Below are 27,348 nucleotides of genomic sequence, written 5' to 3' on the forward strand. Positions count from 1 at the left end.
TTGGGATATGTCTTCCAACAGTGTAATTAAGAAGCAATTAGTAGCCTTAGACTATGGAGAAACCATTGGCCCCATTTAATTGAAAGTGGTGAGTGAGGAGGGCAAAGAGAAGAAACTCTTGAAGCATCCTTTACTTACTCTTAACAAAAATCGTGTATCTATGAAGTGATTTAATCATATCTGTGTAAACTTTGCTTTTACATATCACCAGTCTGTGTCTTAATAGAGAAGGGATGCTCGTGTGGACCACCTGTTTCCTCTTCTTGGTCAGAATGTTTCTACAGAAAGCACACTGATTGCGTGATAAGTAACATTAAATGTTGAGCAATCAAACGTGACATGGGAGTTGGAAAGAAGAGGCTGTGACTCTCTGAAGTCTACCACCGAGGTAGAGAAAAGACCACGTATGGGTGGTACATCACAGCTTGAAGATCACCTTGCAATCTCTAGCCCTCAGACAACTTGGAAGATGCAGAGGAGAGGTAGCAATGTGACCTTTATAAATAGCTGAATTATGCTTGATTTTTTTTTTCTTGTGGCTTGGATATGGAGAAGTGTACACAGTCTGTGTCACTTTGAAAACTTAACGGAAATGAAACAGGAAGCCAGATCCTTTCACGGCTTGTTGATTTGTGAAGGCAAGCTGAGTCTGTAGGGACTCATTTTCTACCCCCAGCAAAAGAAGTCAGGGAAGAGATATCCAGCTGGAGGGATCCTCTGCAGGGAGATGCACAGGCGACGTGACAGGAAGGCAAGTGAGAACAGAGACCAGCTCACCAAGCAAGAAAAACGAAGCAGGAGTAACCACTCAAAGAGAAGTGTTGGTAAGTTTGCAGAGCTGTGCTCTTAAATTTTGGCATCTCACCAAGCTGGTGATCAACTTGAAAGCTCCTGTGCTGCAGATCACAGCTGCGTGGGCACTACTTTTACCTATGCATTGGGCTATACCTGGCCTTGGTAGTAGTAGTAATAAATGGTAATAAACAGGGAAATGGTTCCTGACTTAATAATGGACTTAAAAACTGAAAGGTGAAGCTCTCACCAGTTCTGCACCTTGATTTCCTACTTTTACTGGGTTGGATGCTGTTGCTTTTGTTGCAGAAGACCTTTTTTGCATTCCTTTTGAATAGTTTACATTCTTTGGGCTGTGGTTATAATCCTGCTGCTCACCTGCAGATGAGAGCAAGAACATGGCAGTTGCTTCTTGCTGCTACTGCTTTGTGGGTTTAAACAGAGGCAGTTAAAATGTCCTCACACTTGCTTAGCACAGCTTTTGCTGTAATTGCTGAGAAGTCTCATGTGGGTACAAGCAGAAGGAGGTAGTCACAGTCGTGCCTGTAGCTTGCAGATACCATGACCTGAAGAAGAACATGGAGGCTCATGTCATGGGCAAGTTCATAATGATCCCCTAAAGAAAGGAAATATTATAAATTGTTCCTAAGCAGCAGAAGTTTATCATCAGCATGTAGCCTTGTCTGAGTATCAGAGACATGCAAAATGCCATGACCAGAAAGTCTGGAGGAAGAGAATCAAACTTAGGCTGCTTCCAGTTTGAACTTGCGGGAGCTCTCCCCCCAAAGCTGCTGCCTACTTGGAAGCAAAGATGGGGATGATGAATGCATATTCTAAGTAAGGCCTTGTCTAGCTCCCTAACACTGTTTCCTGAGATATTTTGGGGAAGTTCACACTTTCCAAACTCTTGTAGCAGCATTTTTCCACTTCTACACAGTCTGTATTAGAAACCGCCTTCCAGTTAGCCACTATTCCCCTTTTTGCAGTTGATCCAGCTCAGACCTAAACCTTGCTTGCTCTCCTTAGGATTATGCTAACTCATGTTCTGTTAACAGGAATGGCAAACCCAGAGTAGTCCAACAGAGAGTGCAGGAGGCCTGTGTATTACCTGGCTGGGACTCAGCAGAGATGTCTGCATCCCAGGCTGAGGAGTTGGGCTGGTAAAGGCTGTCCTGTCTCAAAGACTTGCAAGGAGGAGAGACAACATTCTCCTGCTGAAGCCCCAAAATGGGAAAAGAGGTCCAGAAAGAGATTGAGGAGAAAGAAAAGGCACATGGACAGTGCTAGTTAAAAAAACACTTCAAGAGGTTTCAACTAAGTAATCTGATTGATTGATTGCCTCAGGGCTTAAAAGGGGCATAGGCTATGCTCTAGGTTACACTGAAGTGCTGAATAAAAGGCCAGAGAAGACAGCAGAGAGCTGGGAAGTGGGAAGGACTCAGTGATACGGGGGCTGATCTGCACTGTTTGTACTATGCGTGTTTCATCTCTCTACTCGAATGAGTCAGCAACCAGATAAACATTAACTTTCAGGCCAGTCTGCAGAGGAAAGTCACCTATTATATCCTAAGATGTTAACGCAGGGGAAAGAGGACAGAAAGGGGCAAATTTGGATTTTAGCTGGAAGGCTGAACCATCAAGGGGTATCAACACAGGCTGAGAAGGAAGCTGGAAAGGGAAGCCAGAACGTGATAGCTGCAGGCAAGAGGTGGCTCAGAAACAAATCACAAGTACCTTGGAGCGTTTGCAGGTGGATGCTGCCTGAGTTATATCCTAACAGCATCTCTCTCAGCTGTGCCTCCTGAGACACAGCTGTGTTAAATCACAAACTTCATGTCCAGGTGGAAAGCATCAACTAGCAGGTGCTGCAGAGAGGTGGCACTTGGTTTTTTTCTTCCAAAATGGATTTTTCGATGGAGCAGCACATGGTGCTGCACAACTGACAGCTTTAGGCCTCTTAACTGTTTGCTTTTGCTATTTTTAGCTGTGTTTTAAGCCTAGATTGTCTTTTACTTGGGTAAGTGTGTGTGGCTTTCCAGGAGTGCATCTACCAGTATTTAACAGGTTTTGTCTGTTTTGTTCTTTGACCAGATTAACTGAGATGGATGGGGAAGTAATCTAATATTCATGACAGCACAAATCTCTTCACTGCTTCATGAGAAGTGTTGGTTTCCTGTCTCCAACCATTTTAATATCTTGTGATATTTTAGAAGGGAAAAAAAAAAAGGCCAAACAACGACCAACCCTGTAAGTTTGTCCTAGCTCTGTACTAGAACCGCTTGTAACTCTGTAAAAGATTTAAGTCTGCATCACTTGTTCAGAGCATTACAATTCCCTTCTGTTTTTCCTGCAAAGTCCTGAGGGAGATGGAAGAAAACTGTTTTTTAATGTGTAACCAGAAAAGAAATTGCACCCGCCTGTGCAAATTCGCTATAAATTACACCTAAAAGACTGCTATAAAGGAAGGTACCTGGCAAGGGTGAATTTCTTTCTGGATGAATGCACTTCATCTTGTTAATGAGTGAATTAGTGAGGAAATCAACATTTAATGGTAAGGGGAAAAAATGGCAACAACGTTGAAGTTACCAAGTTGTGTTAACATTTCAGGGCTGGATTTTAGACAGATTCTGATGGTGTTCATCTCCGTGGGGGTAGCTGCTGTTATAAAATGTGAAGTAAGTTAGTGTGCCACCGACGCACAAATTATATCTGATGGAGAAGCTGTACCAACTGGAGAACTTAGCTGTAGACTGCAACTTAAGCTGAAGCCAGGCCGGGTGACAAGTGACAAGGGTTAATATGCCTCACCGGCTCGGGGTCTGCCACCACCACGCTGCCTGCATTACCCGCAGGTTGCTAGAGGCGGCTGGCAGCCCTCGGGCCTTCTCCTCACCTCCCTTCTCCCCCGCCGTGCTGCGGCCGGGCGGCAGCCCAGCGCGGCTGAGGGACCCGGCCCGGCCGGGCGGGAAGCGGCAGTTGGGGCGGCCCCGCGGGATCCCCGGGCCGGGCCGAGCCAGGCGGGAGGGAGGGAGGGAGGAAAGGGGGGCGGCCCCGTGGGATCCCCGCCCCGGGGCCGCCCCGGGCGGTGCCGACGTTGAGTTCGTTGCCGGGGTTTGATCCCCGCGGAGGTGCGGGCGGCGAGCGGCGGAGCGGGTGAGGCTGTGGGGGGAGGGGATGTGCTGGCGAGGTCCCCGCGGTGAGGCTTGGGGAGGGTATTTGTTGCTTCTTTCTTTCTGGGTGGTTTGTTTTGGGGCTCGGTTTTTTGGTTTTGGTGTTTGGGTATTTTTTTTCCCCCATGTTATTTGCCACTTGACTCTTTTGAGCCGTTTTCCTGAGGCGGCAATATCCGGAAAGGTGCTCGCAGGGTCCCCGCGGGTAGAGCCGGGGAGTGTGGGGAGACTGGCCGACAGGTCTCCTGGGAGGGCTTCTATGTGTTTGAGATGGTTTTGGGTTTCATTGGGGAACTGATGTGTTTCGAGTGCCCCTGTTGGCTCTGAGATACGGAGAGATCGTTGTGGTTTTAGAACAGCAACGTGTGACATTTTCACATCAGGTGTCCGTTTGGGTTTTACTGTTTGTTTTTTGTTGTTTTCCTTTGTTTGCTTTTCTTTTGTGGTGGGTTTTTTTCTTGTTTGTTTTTTTCCTTGCTGTGTGGAATCTGAATTTCAATGTTGCAGTCCGGCTTCTGTTCCCATCTGAAAGGTGAAGGTTTAGGAAAAGGGATTGGAACTGAACACATAATTTGGGAAGATGGGCATGTACCCCTTCTGATCTGCTTGCCGGTTCCATGTAGCTCTTGGTGGCTGAAAGTGAGCCAGCAGTGTGCCCAGGTGGCCAAAAAGGCCAATGGCATCCTGGCTTCTATCAGAAATAGTGTGACCAGGGAAGAGATTCCCCCCCTGTACCTGTACATTTTACGATACATTCCTACTTTGATGGTTACTGGTCCAGCTCTTGTTTTGCGCTGCCTTTCATACTAACCAACTGGTTTGCTTTTTGGAGGAGTTGTACAACTTATATTCAGCAGATACATTCATTTTCTGCAGTGGAGAAAGAAAGAGATTCCTGTGATATTCAGTGAGTTTTAATCTATTGCTAATCTGTACCAGTACAGTTATTCCCACTTCTGTCCTTTGGCCCACTCCCATCTCTGCAAGTGATGAAACAAAGAGGTAAAGTGTATGAAACAGGAAGAAATGGCTCATTTTGGTTTTAATGCTCAGAAAATTCCTTTGTAGCCATTGAGATCTGCTCCTTTAAGAGTTTTCTTTCTGTTCTGTTGAATGAGTAGTTTTGCAAATCTATACAAAACCCTATCAAGTGGAGGATGTTAGAATTGATTTTCAAGGGCAAAAGCATCATTACAATGCTGGTCAACATATTAAATATATGTGCTTTCATGGATAAAGCTTTGGACTTGGGTTTCTGAAGAAAAATGTTTAATTTTTGTAGTTGTGAGGTTTCTTTGCCATTGGGATGTAAGGTTTTTTTTCATTTTGTTTAACTTTCTGGACCAGATTTGCTTGACTAGATGGTGTGGATTTTCCATTCAGCATCAGGACTTCCTGTCCACCTTGTTTCTTAGATAAAGCTTTTAGGTTAAATCGTTATATCCTATCTATCAATGACGTAATAACAAACATTAAAGGGTTTTTCAGTACTGCCTGTGGTTTTTCTTGACCTGAATGGCTGAAAATGATTGACTTTGCATGATTACCCAGGCAAATGAGTTTGAGATTTCAGCAGTACCTCTATTGCTATACCTCCTGACCCTGTGCAGATGAACTGTGAGAGTCACGGTGCCAAACTGTACTAGGGGAGATGAGCGTGGCTACAATTTAGCTGTTTTGAAAACACAAAGGAATAACCAGTGCTTGGGAGGCAAAAGGTTGTGTAATTATGCTGCTTTCATTACACTTGCATGACCGAATTCGTGGGTGTGATTAGAATCGTATGAAGTTCACCTGAAGGAACTTCCTAATTTTCTCTCAAGCAGTGAAATCAGTTGTTTTGGGGTTTTTTAATTACCATTAGACCACATTAATCTTATTGTAACGATGTTTTTGTTCAGACATTCTGACTTCTAAAGCCATTCTAGTACTCTTTCAAGCCAAACGTTAATCTGAGTTGCTGTCTGACGTCTGACTCAAACACTGGTTCCTCCGTGCCTGGCTGCAGTGCTGGTGGTCAGATACAACAACGTCCTGCCTTCCAGAGAGACAGATAAATAGCTGTTTATTAACTAAAATGTCAGTATTTCATGACAGAACACTATCAAGACTCATGTGCCTCAACCGTGGCAACATCAAGTGGCCAATGCCAGTATGAAGAGCGGAGTTTGCAGCTGGGGATCTTGCAACAGTTCTGAGGTGCTACAGAGAGTTTAGTTTGTATATTAAAAAATATGGTTTGATGGAAAATTAGTTTCTTTGCCATGAACAAACTAACTTAAAATTGGGCTATCTGTTGCCTGAGCATATAAAACTGTGTGAAAGTTTAGCCACAGCATAAATGTGGGGAAAAAATGGAGAGATACATGTGCTACTGTGCACTTCTTGAGAAGGCTTCAGTAAAGGCAAACGTTGTAAAGTACAACAAAACTGCTGCAGGCTGTTTCATGAACTTTCTGAGCAGTGTTGAAGCTAGCAACTTTTAGTTTCTTTTCAGCTATATTCTATCTTTGTAGCTTCTTCCCGTTTTTTTCACTGCTGAAGAGTGATGCTGTACATTTTTGGCATCCTCAGGGTCCAGACTGTGGTGCTTGAGATTACTCTGTAGCCTGTGTAGAGATGCTAGAAGCTCCTGACAGAGAGATAAGGTGTGTCTCTAGCTCCTGTCCCCCTTTCACCAGTGGGGATAGATGCCACTTAGACTGTGTACTTGTGCAGAGGGATATGGCTAGCAAGGCAACTTGTGCTGCCCAAACATTGCTTTCAACAAATACTTCTCTGAGAAGGCTGAGAACTGAGTGGAAGAGTTACTATGTCTTATTTGAACCACACCATCTTAAGGCGGAGGGCTAAACATATCCTAGAATCACAGAATGGTAGAGATTGGAAGATCATCCGTCCCAATTCCCTGCTAAAGCAGGTGCCCCTCTTTCAGGGGACACAGGAACACATCCAGGTGGGTTTGGAAACCTCCAGAGAAGGAGCCTCCATACCCTTCCTGGGCAGCCTCCATCAGGACTCCTGTTCCGGATCGTATGGAATGATGTGTCTGTATATGCTTGGTCTGTAGTCCTGTCACTAGCTCTTCATGTGGTCTTGGTCAAGATTCCATCTCAGACTCCTTGTCCATAATATGTTGCTGAGATTTTCCAGGATTTTTAAGTGTTTAGCATCTATGTTTCCAGGATGAGGTGGTCATGTTGTGGGAATGGTGCTGTGGAAGTGGGAAATGTGTACTTAAGCATCAAATCAGCACCTTGATATGAGGTGGTGAGCACGGGGCTGTGAGCATCACCACGTCTGCCCTGTTATCTGGGCAGCAAAGGAGCACTATGGTAAGGCGCTTGACACTGCCAACAGCTCAGAGAAACACTGCTGAGTTTTCAGTTGCCAAGGTGGTGTAAAATCAGTCTTCCTGCAGACTTCAATTCTTGCTTCAGGTCTGTCTGTGTGACAAAGACATGGCCTTCTGGATCTCCCCAGTTTTGTTCTGAGCACAGCCCCATGCCACGCGTGTTCCCGGTCTGGGAGCAGCCCTCAGATGCGTTCACTGTCCTCTGGTTTCATTCTGTGTCGCTTCCTGCTCACGAATTTCTACTGTGGCACACTTGCCAAAGGCTAAAGCCTTGAAAACGAGGGATTTTATATCGTTGCAGATATTTAAAACTGCCAGGTTCCAAGTTTAGAAACTGTCTGGCACTCTCTCATTTCATTTTCTTAGTTTTCAAGTGAAAGTAAGCTGTGCTTCTGCCAAGTTCCAGCCCAGAGAGAGGAGCTGGGAATGCAGGGTCAAACTTAACCATATTTTACAGAGCTGCATAATCTGTACTTTATGTAGGTCTTGCCATGTAACTATCCAGTTTTTTAGGCAATTCTTGCAAATGCAGAAGTGTCAGGGAACAGTGGTCTCTTGGTCCCTGTGACTGATGTCCAGAGTGCTTCACTTGAAGCTTCTCTGGCACCCAAATGTCTGTAACAGTACCAAACCTGCATTAGAAATAACAATAATGTATTTTTGCAAGCAGAGAGCTTCCACACAGAATATTCTAGGTTCTTGAATTACATTTTAATGAAATATTTGTACTAGCAATGACTTTGGTATTGTAGTGAAAGATAGTAACTGAAATGTAAGTTACCTTGTTGCAGTTAGTTTTACCTTTCAACACATCTTTTTTGCTTAAAGACTTTAGGCAAGAAGTGCCTAGTAATGCACTCTCAAAAAAAAAAAGGCAGAAGACTCCTATGCATGTGAGCTAATTAAAAAATGCCAGTTGGAAACTGTTGCCCTTTAAAAGATGAAGAGAGCGGTTTAAGTACCCAAGTGCTTCCACACTAATAGCATTAGGTCTGCCAAATAAATCTGAAGTTTTGACTTTCATCAGACTGGACGCTGCCAGGCAGTGGGAGAGAGAGACAAGACCAATTTCTGTCATTTGCTCTCAGAGTGATGGCCTCAATATTTTGTTTTCTGTTGCATTTCCCTTCTGCTTCTAGTCTGTCTTGGGAAACGTGAGAGAAGTAAAACTCCCAAGGAAACAGCACAGCTGCACACAGAGTCAGGTACAGTTTCAGAGGGGGCTGTGCTCTCAAGACAGATAGATAGAAAGTCCGCCTTGTGTGAGGGTACAGCAATCAGACCTTGTATGGAGATGGGAATGATCAGCTACATGGATGCAGCCTGGTCAAAGGGGGAGTCAGGACAGGGTCTTTACCTGACAGCAAACATACTCAGCCCCTGTAAGAATTAGCAGCTGTGACTGACACTGCTCAGACAGTAAACAAGCTCAAATGAACTGATTTTTTTCATTTGCCATGGATTACTTGATGTTTTCCTGGCTGACACTTGGGATAACTGTTTAAACTTCCTTGCACTGGCAGCTGGTTCTCTTCTCTGCTGCTCTCACTGAGATCTTTCCCATGCAGGTTTCTGTTGACATTCTCTCTTCCTCAATTCACATGTCTTTCACCCATTCTCATGTTCAGTTGAGGGGCTCCTCTGTTTTACCACCTGCATCCTTCCTCTGGTGCTGATGTGGTGGCCACTGCTGCAGGTCTGCTGGAGTCACAGAGCCCACCAGTCCCTTCCTTTGGGGCAATGGGCAGCAAGCTCAAGAAGGTCCAGCTCTTGGGCCACAGCAACACCGTGCAATACTACAGACTTGGGGATGTGTGGCTGGAAAGCTGTCTGGCAGAAAAGGACCTGTGGGTGTTGACTGACAGTAGCTGAACACGAGCCAGCAGTGTGCCCAGGTGGCCAAGAAGGCCAATGGCATCCTGGCTTCTATCAGAAATAGTGTGGCCAGCAGGTCCAGGGAAGAGATTGTCCCACGGTACTTGGCACTGGTGAGGCTGCACCTTCTAGCACTGTGTTCAGCGTTGGGCCTCTTGCAACAAGTGGAACACTGAGGAGCTGGCGCGTGTCCAGAGATGGGCAATGAAGCTAGTGAAGGCTCTGGAGCACAAGTCTGTTGAGGAGCAACTAAGGGAACTGGGGATGTTCAGCCTGGAGAAGAGGAGGCTGAGAGGAAACATCATCAGTCTCTACAACTACCTGAAAACAAGTTGTGGTGAGGTGGGGGTCAGTCTCTCCTCCCAAGTAACAAGATGAACAGGACAAGAGGAAATGGCCTCAAGTTGTACCAGGGGAGGTTTAGACTTGGGATTAGGAAGAACTTTTTCCCTCAGAGGGATGCACAGCACAGGCTGCCCAGGGAGGTAGTGGAGTCTTCATCCCTGGAAGGATTTGAAAGCTGTGTAGCTGAGGTGCTGAGGCACATGGTTTAGTTTAGTGATGGGCTTGGCAGTGTGAGGTTAGTGGTTGGACTCAATGATCTTCAAGGTCTTTTCCAACCAGCAAGATTCTATAACTCTAGGGTGGCAGTGGCCATGGTGCCTGTGCTGCTGGGGGGCCGGGTATACATCCAGGCAGGGCCTGGGATGCTCCTGAAGCACAAGGGAGTCTCAAGGAGAAGGCAGCTGCTGCTTTAGCTGAATGGCCCTCTGCTTGGAGAGACCCAAGGGGATGCTGCCTATGGTACCACCCATCCAGCCCCGTTACCTCCTAATGCCTGCACAGCCTTGGAGGATTGAGCTGCAGGTACATGTCTTGTGCTGTCTAGCAAACAAGTTTGAAAAAGGGAGGAGGAAAAGAATTCTTCTTGCTAAGTAAGACTTCATCTTTTTTTTCCTGTGTAACCAAAGCTTCAGTTTTGTAGACAAATCAACCAAAAAAACCCAAGGTATTTATGCATCTTAGCCCTTTGGCTAAACTGAAGCGTAAGGTGGTGTTCAGGAGGAAAGTATTTCCTTTGCTCTTGTCAGTTTGGATTGGGCAGAGAAAAAAATAAAACGATAGAAGGCATTTGGAGAGTTGTGTTTGCAAATAGGTAAACTGGAAACAAACATGAGCAGCGGTAGGGATGACTCAACATGCAGCTCAGCAGCAGGACTAACAAGTATCCTTAGCGTGGACTTCCTTAAAGTCGTAGATTTAGTGCATTTATGTAAGTTCAGTTTGAAGTGTACAGGCATTAAAAAAAAATTCATCATGGTAACAGAAGTTTCAGAGGCTCCTTCTTTAAAAGAAGGTTGTTTCTTCAGTACCTTTTAGTCAAGAATAAGAGCTTTGAAGAGGTAATTTTCTGTTTTATGGCATGAAACACTTGTTACTTATTGCTCTGGACTGTAAGTTCTCTGAAGAATTCTGTCTCTGGAGGATTTCATAACTCACCTGCACACATTCCTGTGTGACCTGATCGAGGTGGATCTGCTTTAGCAGAGGGATTGGACTGGGTGATCTCTAAAGGTCCCTTCCAACCCTACCATCCTACGATTCTATGCCTTTTCTTACATAAATGGAAGTGTAGCTGAGTTTTATTCATCTGAAGGTCCTGGATGAAGCACCCTGTGCTTTAAAAAGGAAGCTGACTAGTACAGGACATCAAGAACTGAACTTTCCTTTTGTTCTTGTAGGCATTTGGAGAGAGAGAAATGGTACATGCTGGCTAGGGCATGCATTAATATCTTGATTGTATAGATTAAACTGATTTTGTAAAGGTAACTCTAATAGAGTATATTTTAGATTATCACCTGGGAGGTATGGACACGTTATGCTTGGTGTTACAGAGTAGGAGGAAATGCCACAACTGCATAGGTACATAAACAACGGCAGTTTGAATCCTGATGATGATCAAGGAGTCCAAAGTAGGCTGTCAGCCCATCTCTGTGTTTCCTGAAAGGTCTTTGCAGGAACACAAGGGCTGAGTTGAGAGAGCACTTGGGACTCCTGCACTAGACAGCTGTGTAAATAAAGCCTTTCTTGCAAGTGATGGGCCTCGGTGCTATCAAAACTATTCATTTTTTTTAGGTAATTGCGTGATTCTACTTAGTGTTTGGGGCTGGGACTCAGTTTTGTTATGTTTTGGAGTAGAAGTTGACATCTGATCAACTGACATAGTGTAACTTTCTATAAGTCACTGATGATTACCATCTTTGTTTGTAAATGATTCTCTTTCTCCTATTAGGCCAAGTAGACATCCTCATCCTCTAGTTGTTATGTTAAAGTGGGTAAAGGAGGTTTGCTTAGGAAGCTGACATTGCTTTGCTCTGCCAAGGGAGAGTTTTGTAATGCAAGGGTTGAATTAAGCAGTGCTTCCCACAGATCTTGCTATGTGTTTGATCTTTTCTCAGTAGGTATTGGTTTTTTTTTCCTGGTGTGCCACTGATAATAAACTGGGAAATCAAAGACTTTGTAATCACTTGGCACTACTTAAAAGGGCACCTTTCTTCTAAGCTGTTATGGGGTGTAATCTACTGTAGCTATTGACTTTGGATAATTAATAGCTTTTTGTCCGCATCTCCCTCCTGGTTCAGTCAGTTGAGTTGTATGTGCACATGTATGCATCTGTGAATCGTGTTCATGCTACTCTGTGAGTGTAGGTTTGCTTATTTTCCCTTAAAGGAGGGACTTGGACTATTTTATAGCATCCCTTGGTACTGATCTTACATAGTCTGAAAACAACCCCATTTGCAGCTGGCACACACTGAGTGCAGGCAGGCTTGGACCTCCATGCCAAGCCTGGCATCTCTCAGCTGAGGGATCTATCTTCCTAGCTGTGGCTCCAAGAAAAAAAGAAGGCAAAGGTGGAAGGTGGAAGGCAAAGGTGGGCAGTGGAAGCACTGGAACAGAGGGATCACAAATTCTGTCTCCCTCTTTCAGTGAAGGGATCCCTGCTTTTTGGGAACTAAGAACATCGTGTTGTGTGACAGGAGTATGAAACAAGGCTGCCTTGTGGCAACCAGTACTATGTCTAATACCAAAAAGTCTGTGAAGAAGAACTTCCTGAAGAGAAGTCAGACCATCAGCTTTTAGTTTTGGAAGACACTGTTATCTTCCTGATGGCCTTGTTACAGGGAGAGAGGAAAGCAGTAAAAGAGTGAAAGTGCCATCGGACAGGCTGGAATATTGGATCGTGCTTCAGTGCTGTATATGGTGTTGCCTGCTAGTTCTCAAGCTGATCCCTTACATTTTGCATTTCATCAGTGATGCCTTTTTAAGTTGACAGCCTCCCAAAAAGCTGTGAGGGAGTCAAATGTGGAGCTAATCCTTTAGAGACTCTGAGTTTTTGTGAAAGATGCAGATGTACATGTCTCTTACTCCTCATTTTTTCCTAGCCTGTTTTTAGTTTTGTTTTCCTTCTGCGTGTCTCTCCTGCTGACTTTGTGGGGACATGAAAACTTCAGGTTTGCCACTAGCAGGAAGTTGATGTGTCGTGAAAAGAAAACACGGTGTACTACTTGCATTGTATGATAAACACTGCTATCAGCTCTGTTCATCCAAGTTTCTGCTAGGATCTGTGTTAGAAGTCCCAGGGCTCTGGAGAGAAGAATGCTTAGGAGAAGAGTCACCCTTGCTGTCCTTGTGGTGATGCTTACAGTCAGTCTTCAAAAAGATGTGAGCCCAGCAGGTCACAGCACTGAGGGGCTGTCACCGTCTCCAGAGAAACAGGATGAATTGTATCCTTACCCCAGAGAATGGATTTGGTTTAAAAATACATGAGTTTCTTCTACTTCCCCCACCAATGTGTTATTAATTTAATTGCTCTTCAGCTTCTAAAGAATTTTTGAGGGGGTGGGAAGGAGGTGGAAAGATCTATTTTAAACTGCCTTCTTCTTTAATTCATGTCTTGTTAGTGATGTATTTCTACCAGCAGCACCTGCCACTTCTAAATGTCATTTACTTGAATAAAAAAAAAGGTAATTACATTTCTAAATGTGACATAAGCACTGAAAGTAGTAACTGAATCACAAAGTGCTGTTTGTACAGCAGCGTTCCCATGGCAGGAGGGAAACTTTATGAAGTCCAGGGTATGCTGCAATATAAGTGTAGCAAAAATACTCGAAAATCACTTGTTTGTAGGTTTTCCCAGCACTCCTTGAGGAACACTTGCTCCTGCACCTGTTAACCATATGCCCTGAAAGGAGGTTTGTCGGGCTCCAGTAGGTTTTTTCAGGACTAATATCATCAAAAGCTTTTGAAAAAGATTGCTCGATTCAGCTCAAAAGCTGATGCAGACTTCTCATCTTTTTGACTGTAAAAGAAGAAATGTTGCATTCAGATATATTTCTGGTATTCCATAAAGCAAAGGATGTCATTGTAAGAAAGGGACCAGCTCTCCTTTTTTATACTTCCAGTTCATTCATACCAAGAGGGACCGTAGAGTCATTTTGATTAACTGAAGTCTGCTGCATCTTCCATTTGATACTGTATGTTTAAATTGCCATTAATAAACTTCATGTGAGTCATCATTGGTTTTCATCCAATAGTGTGACAGTGTAAATCCTAAATACCCACTGCTCCATGGGCTGAACAGTATCTGTGAGCCTTCAGGTTCCATTCTAGTTAGCAGCAGGTTCAGTTATTTACAGCCTGAGGGGCTTTTTTTCCAACGCTGATGCCTCGATCTTAAAGAAAAGAAAAAAACTGCAGTAGCTTCAATCTGCCAGGACTGTCATCTGTTGTTAATTCTGGGTGGGTGTTCTCTAGGTAGCAAACTGAGTGCTTAAGAAGAGTGTGCCCATTGGTGTCCATCAGCAGTAAGTGTGTGTGTGAGCTGTGAGTGGGAGCATCCTGGTGTTTCCCTGAGTTATGCCACTTTTAAACCTTACAACTGATGTTTTCCTGCCTGTTGCTTGGCATTAGGAATAAACTTTTCCTGCAACTTCAGGTTTTTTGGTCTTTTTGATTGTGTTTGACTATGTGTCTTGCTTTTTCTTACTCAATGTGTGCAGATGTAATCCCTGGTTGTGCCAGATATGCACACCTTAGTGCAGCCTACAAGTGGAAGCTGACAGAGGACCTGTCCATTATCTCGTGTGTTCACACAGCATGAAGGTTTTGTGTGAATGGGAACTAGTACCCCCAAAACTTCTCCAATTACCTGGTTTATTAAAATATTTTAATTCAGAGCTCCTCACCTGCCTTTCTTTCATGGGAGAGACAAGGTCCAGGTCTTGCCTCCAGACAACTTGCATATGATGTCCTGTAATAAAACTTCTTCAAACAAGAGAACATTGGAAAAGACCAAATATCAGCAGTGCTCTGTATATATGCAGCAGTACTTGTAAAAACATATGCATGGCTGTTTATCTCGTTGCCAAGGCTGGGATTTATATATAACTCTTCAACTAGATAATTGTTCACAGTGCATGGATTTAAGTTCCTTTGAAAACTTAAGCCCCTCTTAAATTTCCTGTTAAAGCCAGGAGGGGCAGAAATTCCATTGCTTAAAACTGTTCTGACTGAATCATTCCCTAGGTGGGCTCTCTGAAGAAGGATCTTTTCAGCTTTCTCTGGGAATGCCTTTATAAAAAGTTGAGTTTTCCCAAAGGTTTTGTGCTAAATCAATAAATAAGGTATTAGAGAAGCTGTTGATCATCAGCTCTGCGAATTTTTCATCCAGAGGATAAATGTCTCACTCAGGGAGCAGATCATGCCTTTGGCAACTATTCAGTCTTCAAGCCTTCTCTCAATTACAGGTTTTCTAATCAACACAACGTGACCAAAACCTTCTCTAACCCTGCCTGTGATGCCCAGAGAGTGACAGAAACATGTCCTGGTTTCTGTCTGTGAAGAATAGTGAGAGTGTGAGAGAGATGATGGAGTTGTGGAGTCTCCTTCCTTGGAGGTCTTTAAGATCTAGGTGACCCTGCTTCTGCAGGGGGGTTGGACTAGATGATCTCTAAAGGTCCCTTCCAACCCTACCATTCTATGATTCTGTGATTCTATGGTCTTCTGAGCTTTCTACCAAGCCCTGGGGAGGAGCTTTCTTCAAAGTTTTAAACTGACACTAAACTTACCCAAATTGAGGCATAAACATTCCTTTAAGTCCTCAGGCAGTCATGTGATGCTTAGCTAATATTGCTTTGTATGGCTTGTCTGTAGACTACTACAACTCCTGGGAACCCTTGGTCTTTAAAATCTTGACTTAGTAAGAAAACAAATAGAAACAAGCATTGCGAAACAGTGACAAAATATTTCCCCCTCTCTTTTCATCCATTTTTCTTTCAGGAAGGCATGAGGTGCAGTCCTGGAAAACGGCCACCAAGCAATCCTTGTGTCTCATGTGGCAAAAAGTGAAAGTGCAGCTGATATTAGGCATGTCTTTCCTCGTTGCTGTTTTTTGGTACTGCAGAAGGCTCTACAGCTTTTTAGCACAGCTACTGAAACGGTAGGTTTTTATTAGGCAGAATTTAATCTTCCATGCTGTCGCTTATTTCAGTAAATATTGACCTTTTGGTAATTCCTCTTTGACACCTGTTTTATCATTTGGGTTACAGGTGGAGCAACTACCTTCAGAGAAAACTCATAAGTAATCTTTTTGTTTTCATTCCATAATCATTAATCTCCCCCCCCCCCCTTCCCCCATAACTAAACTTTAGATGCAGAACAGCAGAAGGTACCTAATCTGTGAATTAATCTTGATTTAGGGAATCTCAGTGTGCTGGCAGAAGTGGATCTACTTGGTTACAGTGCAAGAGAATGGAAAGGAGAAACAAAGCAGGCCAAACACATGAGGGAGGTAAGAGTTAAAGTTTAATCTCTGCATGAGGACTGGAGGAAAGAAGTACCAGGGAAAGCAATAGTACTCCCAGTGCAAGCAGCTGCTGCAGAATGAAAAGCAAAAGGGACTGCATGAACATGGACCCAAACTGAGATTGCAGCAGATCAGGACCGTGGGATGCAGCAGCCTGTGGAACTGTAGGGCCCTCTTCCTAATTCTCTGCCAATTCCTTGCTCTGAATTGCCCTAACAAGGGCTCAAATGAGAGCCAGAGGCAACACAGAGGAAATACAAGGAGTGTGTAGCTGGAAAAGGTCCATGTGCTTCAGCACAGAGCTGCCATGTCTGCTCAGCCTCAAGTCACTGTTGCATAGTGGGTTCAGGTCAGCAGAGAGATGGTTTTGCCAAAAGGAGTTTTCTCCAGATGCCTGTTCCTGCCCTTTTGCTGCTCCATGCCATACATCAGAAAAGGCCCTGAAGTGATTGAGGTTAAAGCTGTGATGGCAAAGAAGTCTTGGCTGCCCTGCTTTGATGTGATTGACTGTGTGAATGTTTATGGTATCAACAGTGCAGAGACTGGAACACGTTGCTGGATTTGGAGAGAGTGCAGAGTCACTCCTAAAGGGCAGTGACAGTTTAAGGTGTTTACAAAAACCATGGTATTGGACTATTTTTGTGTATATGAAGCTTAGAAATACACTCTTCTCATTCCCCTTGCTCCCTCTTACGAGTAGTTTGGAATTGGACTCCAATCAACATGGGTTTTGTCCAAGAACTAACATTTTTGTTTGCTAAATTTTTGGGGGGGATCTTTTTTCTAGGCATATGAAGAATTGTTTTGGAGCTGTCATATCAAATACTTGCGACAAGTCAGGAGGGACAACTACTGTGTGCTAAGAGCAGTACTTTTTCAGATATTCAGCCAAGGCATTCCTTTTCCATCATGGATGAAGGAGAGAGATATATTGAAGGTAAAATCCATTTCCTAAATGGACATGATTCAGGTAACCTTGCACTGCAGAAGGAAGCTTTGTTCAGTGTGAAGACTGATGTGTCTGCTGTGGAAGCAGAAGGAGGATCATTATCAGAATTTCAAGAGGAGTTTTTCAAATTCACTTGATTGAACATGAGTCTAAATGGTAACAAAACAATAAAGGCAAGTGGGTAAATGTTGCTGCTGCCCTGGTAGACGTCATGCCCTTAACACAAAAGGATATTTGAGTCTTCCTCATCCACATCTGTGCAAATTCCGATGGTTCTCTCAGGAGCTGCTAAGCGTGTTGCTGAAGCAGCAAGGATCCTGCCCTTAGCTCTGGCAGGAGAAGGCAGCAAGGAGGTGAGGAGCAGTGGCTGCTGTCTGTGAGGACAACTGGAAGGTGTTTGTAACCCTCAAGACCTCACTGAATTCAGACATACCCAGCTTTTTCAGAGTGTGGGTTATATATATATTTTTTTGAGTGTATATTTTCTTCTTTTTTGTCTGACCTTTTTTTCCAAGTTTCTTAAGGACTTGGCAGTCAAGTGGAGCCTCCTCCTTAACATTTGAGTTGCTCCAAGGCCCATTTTGTTTTGTTGTTTGAACTGTACAACCAGAGGATTTGGAATGACATTGTAAATTGTGCGTAGGCTAGTTTATATAACTTTTCATTCTACTTCTTGTTATGATTATGATTAGCTTTTTTGTTTGGGTTTTTTTTCTCTCCCTCCAGCTCCCTGAAAAGCTTTTGTATTCCCAAGGTTGCAACTGGATTCAGCAATATGGTTTTGGGCCAGAAAGATACACAGGTCCCAACGTCTTTGGTAAATTGCGCAAATGTATGGAGACATTAAAGACAAATGTGAGTACTTAGGAAATGCTTGGGAAGAGTGTAAGCATGGAGAAATGGGTTGAGATAGAGTTAAGGAGCTGCCCTGCTAAGATATTTCTGTGGCAGTCAGCTTCCCTCCAGGTTTGGAGAGCTGAGCTGCTGGGAAGGTCATCATCTCTCTTGCAGGGAAATACAGCTTTCAGGGATCCACTCGCTTAAGTACTTGGGGTCCTCCTGCAAGTTACAGAGGCTGTCCTCCCCACAGCTGTTACTGTGTGACTAGCTGCCCTTGCCACCAAGTGGCTCCAGCAGTATCTCATCATTTCCAGTAAAAATAACAACATGCTGGATGGAGTCCTTCTGGATTCCTTCCCCACATGAGAGGGAACAAATACACAGTGCATTTTCTTCTCAAGCTATCATCTGGTCTTTGCTTCCTTCTCCATGAAATGTTTTAATTATCCAGTTTTACTGTAATTTCTCTGTAAACTGGATTGCAAAGTCTGACAGCCTGACTGCCACCTCTCTTCACCTCTCTTCAGCATAGCCAGATTACACATGTTCCCTACCAGTTTAACTCTTATTTGTGTATTTAAATCTTGGGGAGTTTTATTAGCCCCAAAGCCTTCTGGAACAGAGATTAAAAAATCTACCTGACAAGACCTTGCACCTTCATTGAGTTTCTCTGGGGTTTGTGCATGTCAGCAGTTGCATAAGCTCTGGACAGTTTTTGTTTGCTTTGCCACAAGCTGTCCCCAGCACATAACCTCTCCTCCCCATCTTCCTCCACTGGGCAGTTGCTTTGGATGCTCTCCTGGGTCACAGCCATCACTCTTTAGTTTTAAATGCTATTATCACTGTTATTGTTACTTAAAGAAAAACACCAAAACCCAAATAGACTTATTTAGCTCTAGAAACAGAGCACTAGTAATATAAAGGAGTTAAAGTAGAGATCTGGTTCTTGTCCCTTGCCTGCACTCATGCTGTGCCACAGTGACAACTGCCTGTCTTCTTGAGACATGCCTGGTGCTTCTTGTGTGCAGTTACCATTTTGTTCTGTCACTCTGCATTTGCTAGTGTTGGGTTTGACTTTAACTTGTTGTAGTTCTTTTACATTGACGTTAGCCTCTTAGCACAAAGCATTTAAACTGGATGTTTGTACAGAAGAAGAGCACAGTGAACTAATCATACAGCTGCTCTGCAACTACTTGGGAGCAAGTAATAGCAGGATAGTACATCCATACCATTTTATTTTTATAAAGATGCATTTTGGCCAGTGAGATGGATTTTTGCCCCTTTTCACTAACAGGCTTCTCTGCTGCATTTCCCAGCTCCATTGTCATCTTGTGTGCTGCTGCCTGCAGGTGCTGTTGTGCCTGGGCTGTGTTGGTTAGTAGGTGCTTTACACTTAGGCCAGGCTTTGCCCTTAGGTAGTAGAGGTCCTCTAGCAAAGAGATGTTAGCAGTTCATCTATTTGGTCTCCTTTTTAACCTGTAAGGAAAGTCTTCAGGAATGCATGAAGAGATAGGACTAGCTTAGATTTTTTTTTTTAGTGGTTTTTTTTCAGTTGCAATTCACATTTTGTGGCCACTTCAACATATAAATAACATAAGCACAGAATTAACTACAGTTCATTTGAATCCCGCTCGTTGAGCATCATCTCTTACTGTGGTCCCAAGAAAACCTCTCAGCTCCAGATGGATTTTTTTCTTAGCCACTGTGTTGAAGACTGGGTGCTTTAAGCTTTCTGATTTGGTACCCACTCCAACATTATCTCCTGGATGGATCATTGCCTGGGTGTGTGCACTGGCTTTTGACCCTTCTAGAGCCACAGAAAGCTCAGGACCTCTCGTTATCAACAAGAGGAAAATTCCTACTCTCTTCATATCCCATGCATGTCTTTGCTAAATTTCCTTAACCTCATGAAGCAGAACACACTGAAGATGCACAAAAGTGTACAGTTCATAGTACCATTCTGGCTTTGTCTAGTTTGTATGGGTTCCTTCTGATTGGCACACTTCTGAGTGGGGCTCAGCATCTAAAGAATTGTAGCTAGGGCAATTCAAATGTAAAGGGTACTATAGAGGAAAATCAATGAGTTTTGAAAGATCCAAAGTAAGATCTTAATCTAACCTTTGCTTGTGGCTTTAGGGTGTATGTGTGATGTGCACACACAGATTTCCTGTAACTTTGTGAGGCCTTTTTGGTGGCTACTCTCTTTTGAGGCTGTTTACTGACAGAGATGCCTGGATTTTCTACAGTGGTGGTGGGTGACTTGTATAGGACAATTCCATTTGCTTTCTCATAGACTGTCACTAGCATCCAGATACTTGGAGCTGTCTGTAGCAAATAACTTCAGCTGGAAAAATGCAAACTGAAGTGTGTAAGGCTTCAAATTTCACTGTGAATCCAAGAGAGCCACCTGCTTATTTGCCACCACTATTTGGCCACAGCGATGGTCTGTGACTGGAAATTGTTTCCATTTTGGAATCTTTCACATGAAATAGAATTCTTAATAACTTGATTAATATTTTTCTGTGTGCTTTCCAGTGGATTGAAATCAGTGCTACTAAAGATCATGAAGAAAGAGGAAACCTGTGTAATACACTCTTTTCTGATGAGAACAAGGAGCACAGACTGTATGAGGCCATAAAATTCATCATGCTCTACGAAGTCGTTGAAGCCTATGAGCAGATAAAGAACAGGGAAGAGCCTGTACACAACCTTTTCAGCCTTCTCCTTGCTCGTGATTCTTCATCTGACCCTTTGAGTTTCATGATGAATCATCTGAACTCCATAGGTGACTCCCTTTGCCTAGACCAGGTAATGATATAAATGAAAAAGAAAACACGTAGCTGATTTAATCTCTGACGTGGTTAGGTGCCTACCATCATACATCAGCTGTGACTACTGGCCCATTTTTGTTCTTTGGGATGTGAGGAAGTAGACTAAGGATAGCCACTTATCTTCCAGAAAAAAAATGAAGTAGGGTAAAAGGGTGGCCAGTTTTCTTAGTGGGCCAGAAATAAATGTTGCAAGCTATCAATGAGACAGTTTAGAACAGTGATGCCTTTGGTAGGTAATTTTAGATTATGCAGATTTGACCTGGTTTTTTTCACTTCTCCATTCAGCTCCACTATCACTATTTTTTCCTCTCTCTTTGGTTCCCATGAGAGCTGATGTCTGTAATGAGAACTATTAACTATTCACTTTTGTATATTATCCAATTTGATATTGACTGAGGAGTTAAATAACTGATATCAAAGCTCCACGCTACTGTTCTCCAAATGGTTTCACTTTCCAATGGGTGGAATTATTCCTTATCATCAGTTTCAGTTATCAAGTCAACTGTTAGATGTGGTAGTCACCTTCAGGAACAGTTTGATTGTAACTGGACAAGTTCTGCCCTGTCTGGCTGTGCCCAAGGACATGAGCTTTCACCAGAGCATTTTTACAGATTAAGCAATCCTTTGCAAGGAGTATCAATGAAGATGATGATTGTCAAGTTTTGTGTACATGAAGTACAAGGCCATTTTTTCCTTTTACTGTTAAATTCCCCTCATGTAGCAAGTGATCACAAGGTGGCAGGCTTCTCATTTTTCAAAGTGTATCCATCTTCTCATAGTCTTTTAATAATAAGCTTTGAGCCAGCAATGTACCCTCATGGCCAAGAAGGCCAATGGCATCCTGGGATGCATCAAGAAGAGTGTGGCCAGCAGGTCAAGGGAGGTTCTGCTCCCCCTCTACTCTGCTCTGGTGGGGCCTCATCTGGAGTCCTGTGTCCAGTTCTGGGCTCCTCAGCTCAAGAGGGAAAGGGAAGCGCTGGAGAGAGTCCAGTGTAGGGCCACCAAGATGGTCAGGGGACTGGAGCATCTTCCATACGAGGAAAGGCTGGGGGAACTGGGGCTGTTTAGTCTGGAATAGAGGAGACTGAGGGGAGATCTTATTAACATTTACAAATATCTAAAGGGTGAGTGTCAGGAGGTTGGGACATCCCTTTTTTCTATAGGAGGTAGCAACAGGACAAGGGGTGATGGGATGAAGCTGGAACACAAAAAGTTCCACTTAAACATAAGAAAAAACTATTTCACTGTGAGGTGAGGGAGCCCTGGCACAGGCTGCCCAGGGGGGTTGTGGAGTCTCCTTCCTTGGAGGTCTTCAAGACCCACCTGGACATCTTCCTATGTGACCTGATCTAGGTGACCCTGCTTCTGCAGGGGCGTTGGACTAGATGATCTCTAAAGGTCCCTTCCAACCCCTACCTCTCTATGATTCTAAGCTGGTCCATTCTTCCCCCACAACTATGCTGTGTGAGGTGACTTTGGAAGCAGGTTATATATTGTATCAGGTGGAAGAGGGATGTTTCCAGAATATCCTCTGTGTGCTGAACTTTTCACATACTCCACTTAAAAAAAGGGCCCCTTTTCTTCCTTGTCTGCTGTTTTTAAGCTGGATGATTTGCCTTAATTATCTTTGATTCAGCTTCCTAAATATAGAAGCAAAATGTCTTACAGACTTTTTTCATCTTTAGGTTGAACTGTTTCTTCTTGGATACTTACTTGAAGTAAAGATAAGAGTTTACAGACTGCATAGGTTTAATACTGAGGAATTTCAAGTGAACTACCCAGATGAATACCGAAGGGAATGGAATGAGATTTCTCTGCTGACCGAGGATGACCGCTACTACCACATCCCCATTTACAGAACGTGAAGGACCAGTGACTTTTGTTGTTGTTGTTGTTCCCTTTGTATAATACAGTGAGTGACCAGTTGCAGTGAATTAGGTTTCTAATCAGCAGCAGTAAGATTTTGAGAATGCTCGTTAATGATTACAAAATGATTTATGCGTTTATTGTGTAAACATTTTGCTTTCCTGTTGCAGCACAGTTCACCATCAGTCAGCCATAAAAGCCATAAAATATATTGCTCTACTGTCTGGGAGGGGAAAAAAAAAGTCAGATTTGAGGGCTGTCAGACAAAAAAAGATTGGACTGCATGGCAAAGAAGGCAAAGGTAAGGGTGAGTTTTCCATTGCTAGCCTAAGGGTTTGCTCTGACATCTCTGGATGGGTTAAACTCAAGGTCCTCAAGGAATTACTGCCTTTCCCTCATCTTTTGCTGGAGAGGATGAATCACAGAGGAATCAGCTCCTGGGCTCCCACAGTTTATAGTCCAGGCTGTTAAACTTGCATTGCCTTGGGGCTATGTAGGATGGGAGGATGTAAACTGGGGCCTCTGTGTAGCTGCTTCGAATCCCCTTTGGCTTCCCTCGTTACTGGAACACCTCCCTTTAAGGGTGGGCAGAGCAAGCAGCTGCAGGATGGAATCGCTTCAGACACCTGAAATGAAGATGTCTGCAATCAGCACTGATATCTGAAGGTGAAGAAGTGTTACACGGCAGCAGGGTGAAACAACACACGCACACAGAGGAACACTGTGCCAGATGAACTGAAGGTTTACTTTATAACTGAGAAAAGTACATAAGCTTTCTCAAAGCTAAAAAAAGGTAGTATTAATTAATAAGTATCATGCAGTAGAGTGACACTTGGTAGCTGCCTATGGCTTTTGTCAACTTGTAAATCCTTTAAGGGCTGATATCAGCATTACCTGCCAAGATATCCTTTGCAATTCATCTGAGAAACCTGTGCACAGAAAACATTCATAAACATTGTATTTTCAGAAAATATTCTTTTTCTATGCATTATGTGAATTCAGCAGTGTGTATACATGTTTTATCCTCTGAGTATTTATTAATCTCCTTGCACAAGATTGCTATCTTTAGTTTAGACCTCAGTGTTTGAGATCTAAACTAAATGCTTGCTAATGTTTGAAGACATCTGTCCAGGACAACTAAATGAGTTGTACTTTCTTACATGGAACATTTTTCCCAGGTCTGTTTTCTCAAAGAATCATTTGTGGTTTGATTATTTAAAAAATAAAGGACCTTAATTTGAAAAAATATTAAAGTGATACAGCAGATCTAGCAGAATGTGTATGAAAAGCTTATAATTCCACAGGCATGTGGTTGTGTTGAGGAAAGTGGGGTTTACTGAGAAATGAAACCTCTCCTTTCTTTATCCTAGAGATACAGGGACAGGCAGATTTGGTTTTTAACTCCTGCACGAGGAACCACAAGCCAGTAACAAAAATGTGAATGGGGCCTGCAGGAGCTAAAGCAGTTGCGTAAGGTAAATAAATGGGAATGCTCAGAGTTCACAGAGAGCACTCAGTTCCTTTGTGTAAAGGAAAGAAATTTTATCCCTTACAGTCCTCTTATTTGTATGTATATGTAAATATATTTATAAACACAAACACTTGAGCTCTCTATTGCAACAGCTTTGTTTCCTGAAAGTTCTTCTGAGTTCAGTTTTGTTCAATAATTTGTAGCTTTTAATTAAGAAGGCTTGATAGCTATAATTTCATCTCATCAAAACTTGCATATTAAATACTTTATTTATTAAAAGAAGCTTTCTTTTTTTTCCACTGAATTAAATAACTGCTTGATTTAGATTTGGTTCTGCTCTGCATGGGGAAATGTTATAATGCCTGAGTGGTGGAGTATTGCTATTTATTTTGCATCAGCAGTAACATTTACAACTATCAACAAACCTGTCTGTATTTTATTCTTGTTTTGGGACAAGCAGACACAGCAGAGAAAGGATGTATTTTTATAGTGAGCTTTTTAATGATTTGCATCTTATTTATGAATAGGAATACAAAAGCATTACAGCTGGAAGTGTTAAATTGTCAACATGTACATTTTTGTAACCTTGGGCGTATTAATAGCAGGAGGCTAATAAAGATCTAACACAGATGGTGGAATTTCTCTCACCAGTGTGGATGTTTGCATCTGAACTCCTTCGTCTCTCTGCCTTGTCAGTGGAAGGCAGTGGCATGCCATCAGTCAGAGGACTGAGTCTCTACAAGGGTCTGGTTCCCCTCACTGACTGTACTGGGAACTGCCAGTGACTGGCATAAACCTCTCTGCTCTAGATGTCTGAAGTTTGGTGAGATTAATTTTGTCCCAAGAATCCAGAAAAGACATATTGAAACAGATCTGCTGACTTACCAGACGTCAGAAGTGCTAGCAGAATCACAACAGGAACAGAAATGGAATGTGAAGAAAGAGGAATTTGAGGTGTGGATAATCACAAGTCCTGGAGAAACATACAGAGAGAGCTCTACAGAGGATCTTAAGGTACACTGACTCAGGTTTGAGGCTGCACTGGTTTAATCAGGTTCTCAGAGAATGTATTTTTACATATAAAGAAATACATGTATGCACATAGATATGTGTGTGTGTATATGTAAAACAAAAATACATTAAAAAGAAAATAATCCCAAATAAAGAGCATCTGAAACTACTTGGTACTCTGGAAGTGAAGGTGCAGCAGCATCTTGTCCAGTCAGTGGCAGAGACAAGCTTGCTGTACAAATCCAGAAGTATACACTCATTACCAATATTCTTTAAAATGCAGTGTTGTAGGCAGCTAAAGTTTCAAGTCAGGATGTATTTCTTATTTATGGCTGCTAGTTTAGCAAGAAGAAGAAAACACAGTGGTAGGTTTGTGTTTTTTCCCTGAACTTGAAAGCATGTATTAAGAATGTAACAGAGTAAATGGAGAAATTGATGTCTTTTACTATAATGGAGGAAAAAGATCATTTTTTAATGTCATCTTTTCTAAGAAGTGTGTCTCAAACAAATGTGCACATATTTCATTTTAACTCCACAGAAAAAAAACACTGGCAATTTTGATTCTTCAGCTCTAATACTGAAATTGCTTCTTGTCTAGATGGTGGCTACTAAGTGGATGAGAATTTAAAATGACCCAGTGTAGGTGTTTGTTGCTGGTAAGTCTGCCTGTTTAATCTTGAATTGAATGAAATACTTTCCAAATGCAGTTTGTACTTTGTCTAAAAGACAGGTTTCAAGAATATGAATGATTTCAAGTTAGTTTAGTTGTCCAGAAAAATAAAGATGGATCTATTATCTTCAAAGCACAGAAAAGACTTACACAATGGGGTTCTTTTTGTCAGTAGTTGGGGTTTCCCTGTTCCTCTGTACTTCATCAACATTACAGCAGTCCCATGTCACCCTGTTATGTTAGTGCCATTACAGCACTAATGGGGTTTTTTTTTTGAGTCTTCATTTCTCTGAAAAGCTCCTGGTTCAGAAAAAAAACATAACGTTGATATTTTGATGCCACAGAAGGCCTGGTCCTTCCCTCTTGCCTTTTGAGGGTTTTGGGGTGCTTGAAGGCCTCCCTGGCAGGAAAGAAGCTTTCCTTTTGGTCCTGGTTTTGTGAGAGGGTAGGATTTAGGTCTTTGAGGGTCCCTTGAAGTCATCTGGGAGAGGAGCCCTGCATAGTGATGGGCTGAGTCCTGTTGCCAGCATCCTTCCCTGATCTTGGCCCATGGATGGAGCAGGCAGCCTTGCAGAGACTTTGTTAGAGATTTGTCAGAAAATTTCCAAGGAAACTCAGGCACCTCAGAGACAGAAGTTGATGCACCTAGTGGTGACAGGAGATAAATGCAGAAAACTGACCTCCCTGAGGCTTGGCTGATTTGCATCTCTTCCTATGAACCACAGAGATTTGTGTCAGCCAGGGCTAGCGGGTGAGAAGGATGGCTGGGGCGCTGCTGAGAGCTGTGGCATGGGGTTGTGTGTGCCCATCAGTGCTGGTGGAAGGGGAAAATGGAAAATGTGAAAGAAACAGGGTGTGTCCTGGATGCTTTCATCTTCCAGCATATCCCAGTTTTGCACAATTCAAAGGTTAATGCCATGGGAGGGCATTTAACAAGAACACCTTCCTCTTTACTGAAGGGTTTAGCCATAAGCGGATGCTTTATTGAAATGTGGAGGCAACTATTTTGAATGTAGTTGTGCAAGTTTGCATGCAGCAGCTGCCTGAAGTCTATGGCAGATACAGCAAGTAACTCCCTGTGTCTCTTAAGCCATGTTGTGATGTTCAGCTGAATGTTTTCCCCATGATAGAGTTTTTAGGACTGTGATACTCTGCACCTTACAAATGTTGGAGGTGATCAGTCGCCGAGTTTCAGATGACAGGTTCAGCATTTGGCTATGAAAGAAGGATTTTGTGTTCTTTTTACCTATCCAGTAGATGGCTTCCAAGCATCAGAAAATGTAGTTCAATAAGCTCAGTTCCCATGGCAATTCTTTGCCTTTAGTCACACTTGCCCAGATGATAGTGGTGGGTTGGCCTGGGCCAACAGCCAAGGACCCACAGAGTTGCTCACTCACTTCCCCTGACTCCAGTGGGATGGGAGAGAAAGTGAGAAAAAGAGGAGCCAGAAAGTTTTTAGGCCAAAATAAAGACAGGGAAATCCCTTAACATGCACTGACATGGGCAAAACAGCCTCAACTTTGGGGTATTTTTTGCCTTTTGGCATAAATATTTAATTGCTGATTTAGGTATTGGGATGTGCAGCAAGCATGGGGAATGTGGCATGGAAATAGCTTTGTGTCATGCAAAGCAAGGCAGCACAAATACCACCAT

The 27,348-nt window shown here is 43.1% G+C and overlaps 1 protein-coding gene across 3 annotated transcripts; it reads left to right on the top strand.

The window, feature by feature from the left end:
- The first annotated feature begins 627 nt into the window (after nucleotides 1–627).
- OTULINL (OTU deubiquitinase with linear linkage specificity like) lies at nucleotides 628–24,685 on the top strand. Of its 3 annotated transcripts, none has more exons than XM_061995122.1 (8): nucleotides 628–824; nucleotides 15,532–15,691; nucleotides 15,801–15,832; nucleotides 15,951–16,042; nucleotides 16,845–16,994; nucleotides 17,733–17,861; nucleotides 20,382–20,654; nucleotides 22,363–24,685. In XM_061995122.1, the coding sequence occupies exons 1-8, from the start codon at nucleotides 728–730 to the stop codon at nucleotides 22,540–22,542; spliced, it is 1,113 nt and encodes a 370-aa protein (XP_061851106.1). In that variant the 5' UTR covers nucleotides 628–727; the 3' UTR covers nucleotides 22,543–24,685. The 3 variants fall into 3 exon arrangements, with proteins under 3 accessions (XP_061851106.1, XP_061851108.1, XP_061851107.1); XM_061995124.1 differs by lacking the exon at nucleotides 628–824 and adding an exon at nucleotides 3,009–3,039; XM_061995123.1 differs by lacking the exon at nucleotides 628–824 and adding an exon at nucleotides 3,879–3,945.
- The last annotated feature ends 2,663 nt before the right edge of the window (nucleotides 24,686–27,348 follow it).

This window comes from Colius striatus, chromosome 4, assembly GCF_028858725.1.
Source record: "Colius striatus isolate bColStr4 chromosome 4, bColStr4.1.hap1, whole genome shotgun sequence".
Classification (NCBI taxonomy): Eukaryota; Metazoa; Chordata; class Aves; order Coliiformes; family Coliidae; genus Colius; species Colius striatus.

Bases quoted from the DNA above. Each gene is read 5' to 3' on its own strand.
- OTULINL (XM_061995122.1), top strand. From the start codon at position 728: ATGCACAGGCGACGTGACAGGAAGGCAAGTGAGAACAGAGACCAGCTC. The intron at 17,862-20,381 runs GTGAGTACTTAG...TGTGCTTTCCAG, and splicing joins TGGAGACATTAAAGACAAAT to TGGATTGAAATCAGTGCTAC. The intron at 20,655-22,362 runs GTAATGATATAA...TTTCATCTTTAG, and splicing joins ACTCCCTTTGCCTAGACCAG to GTTGAACTGTTTCTTCTTGG.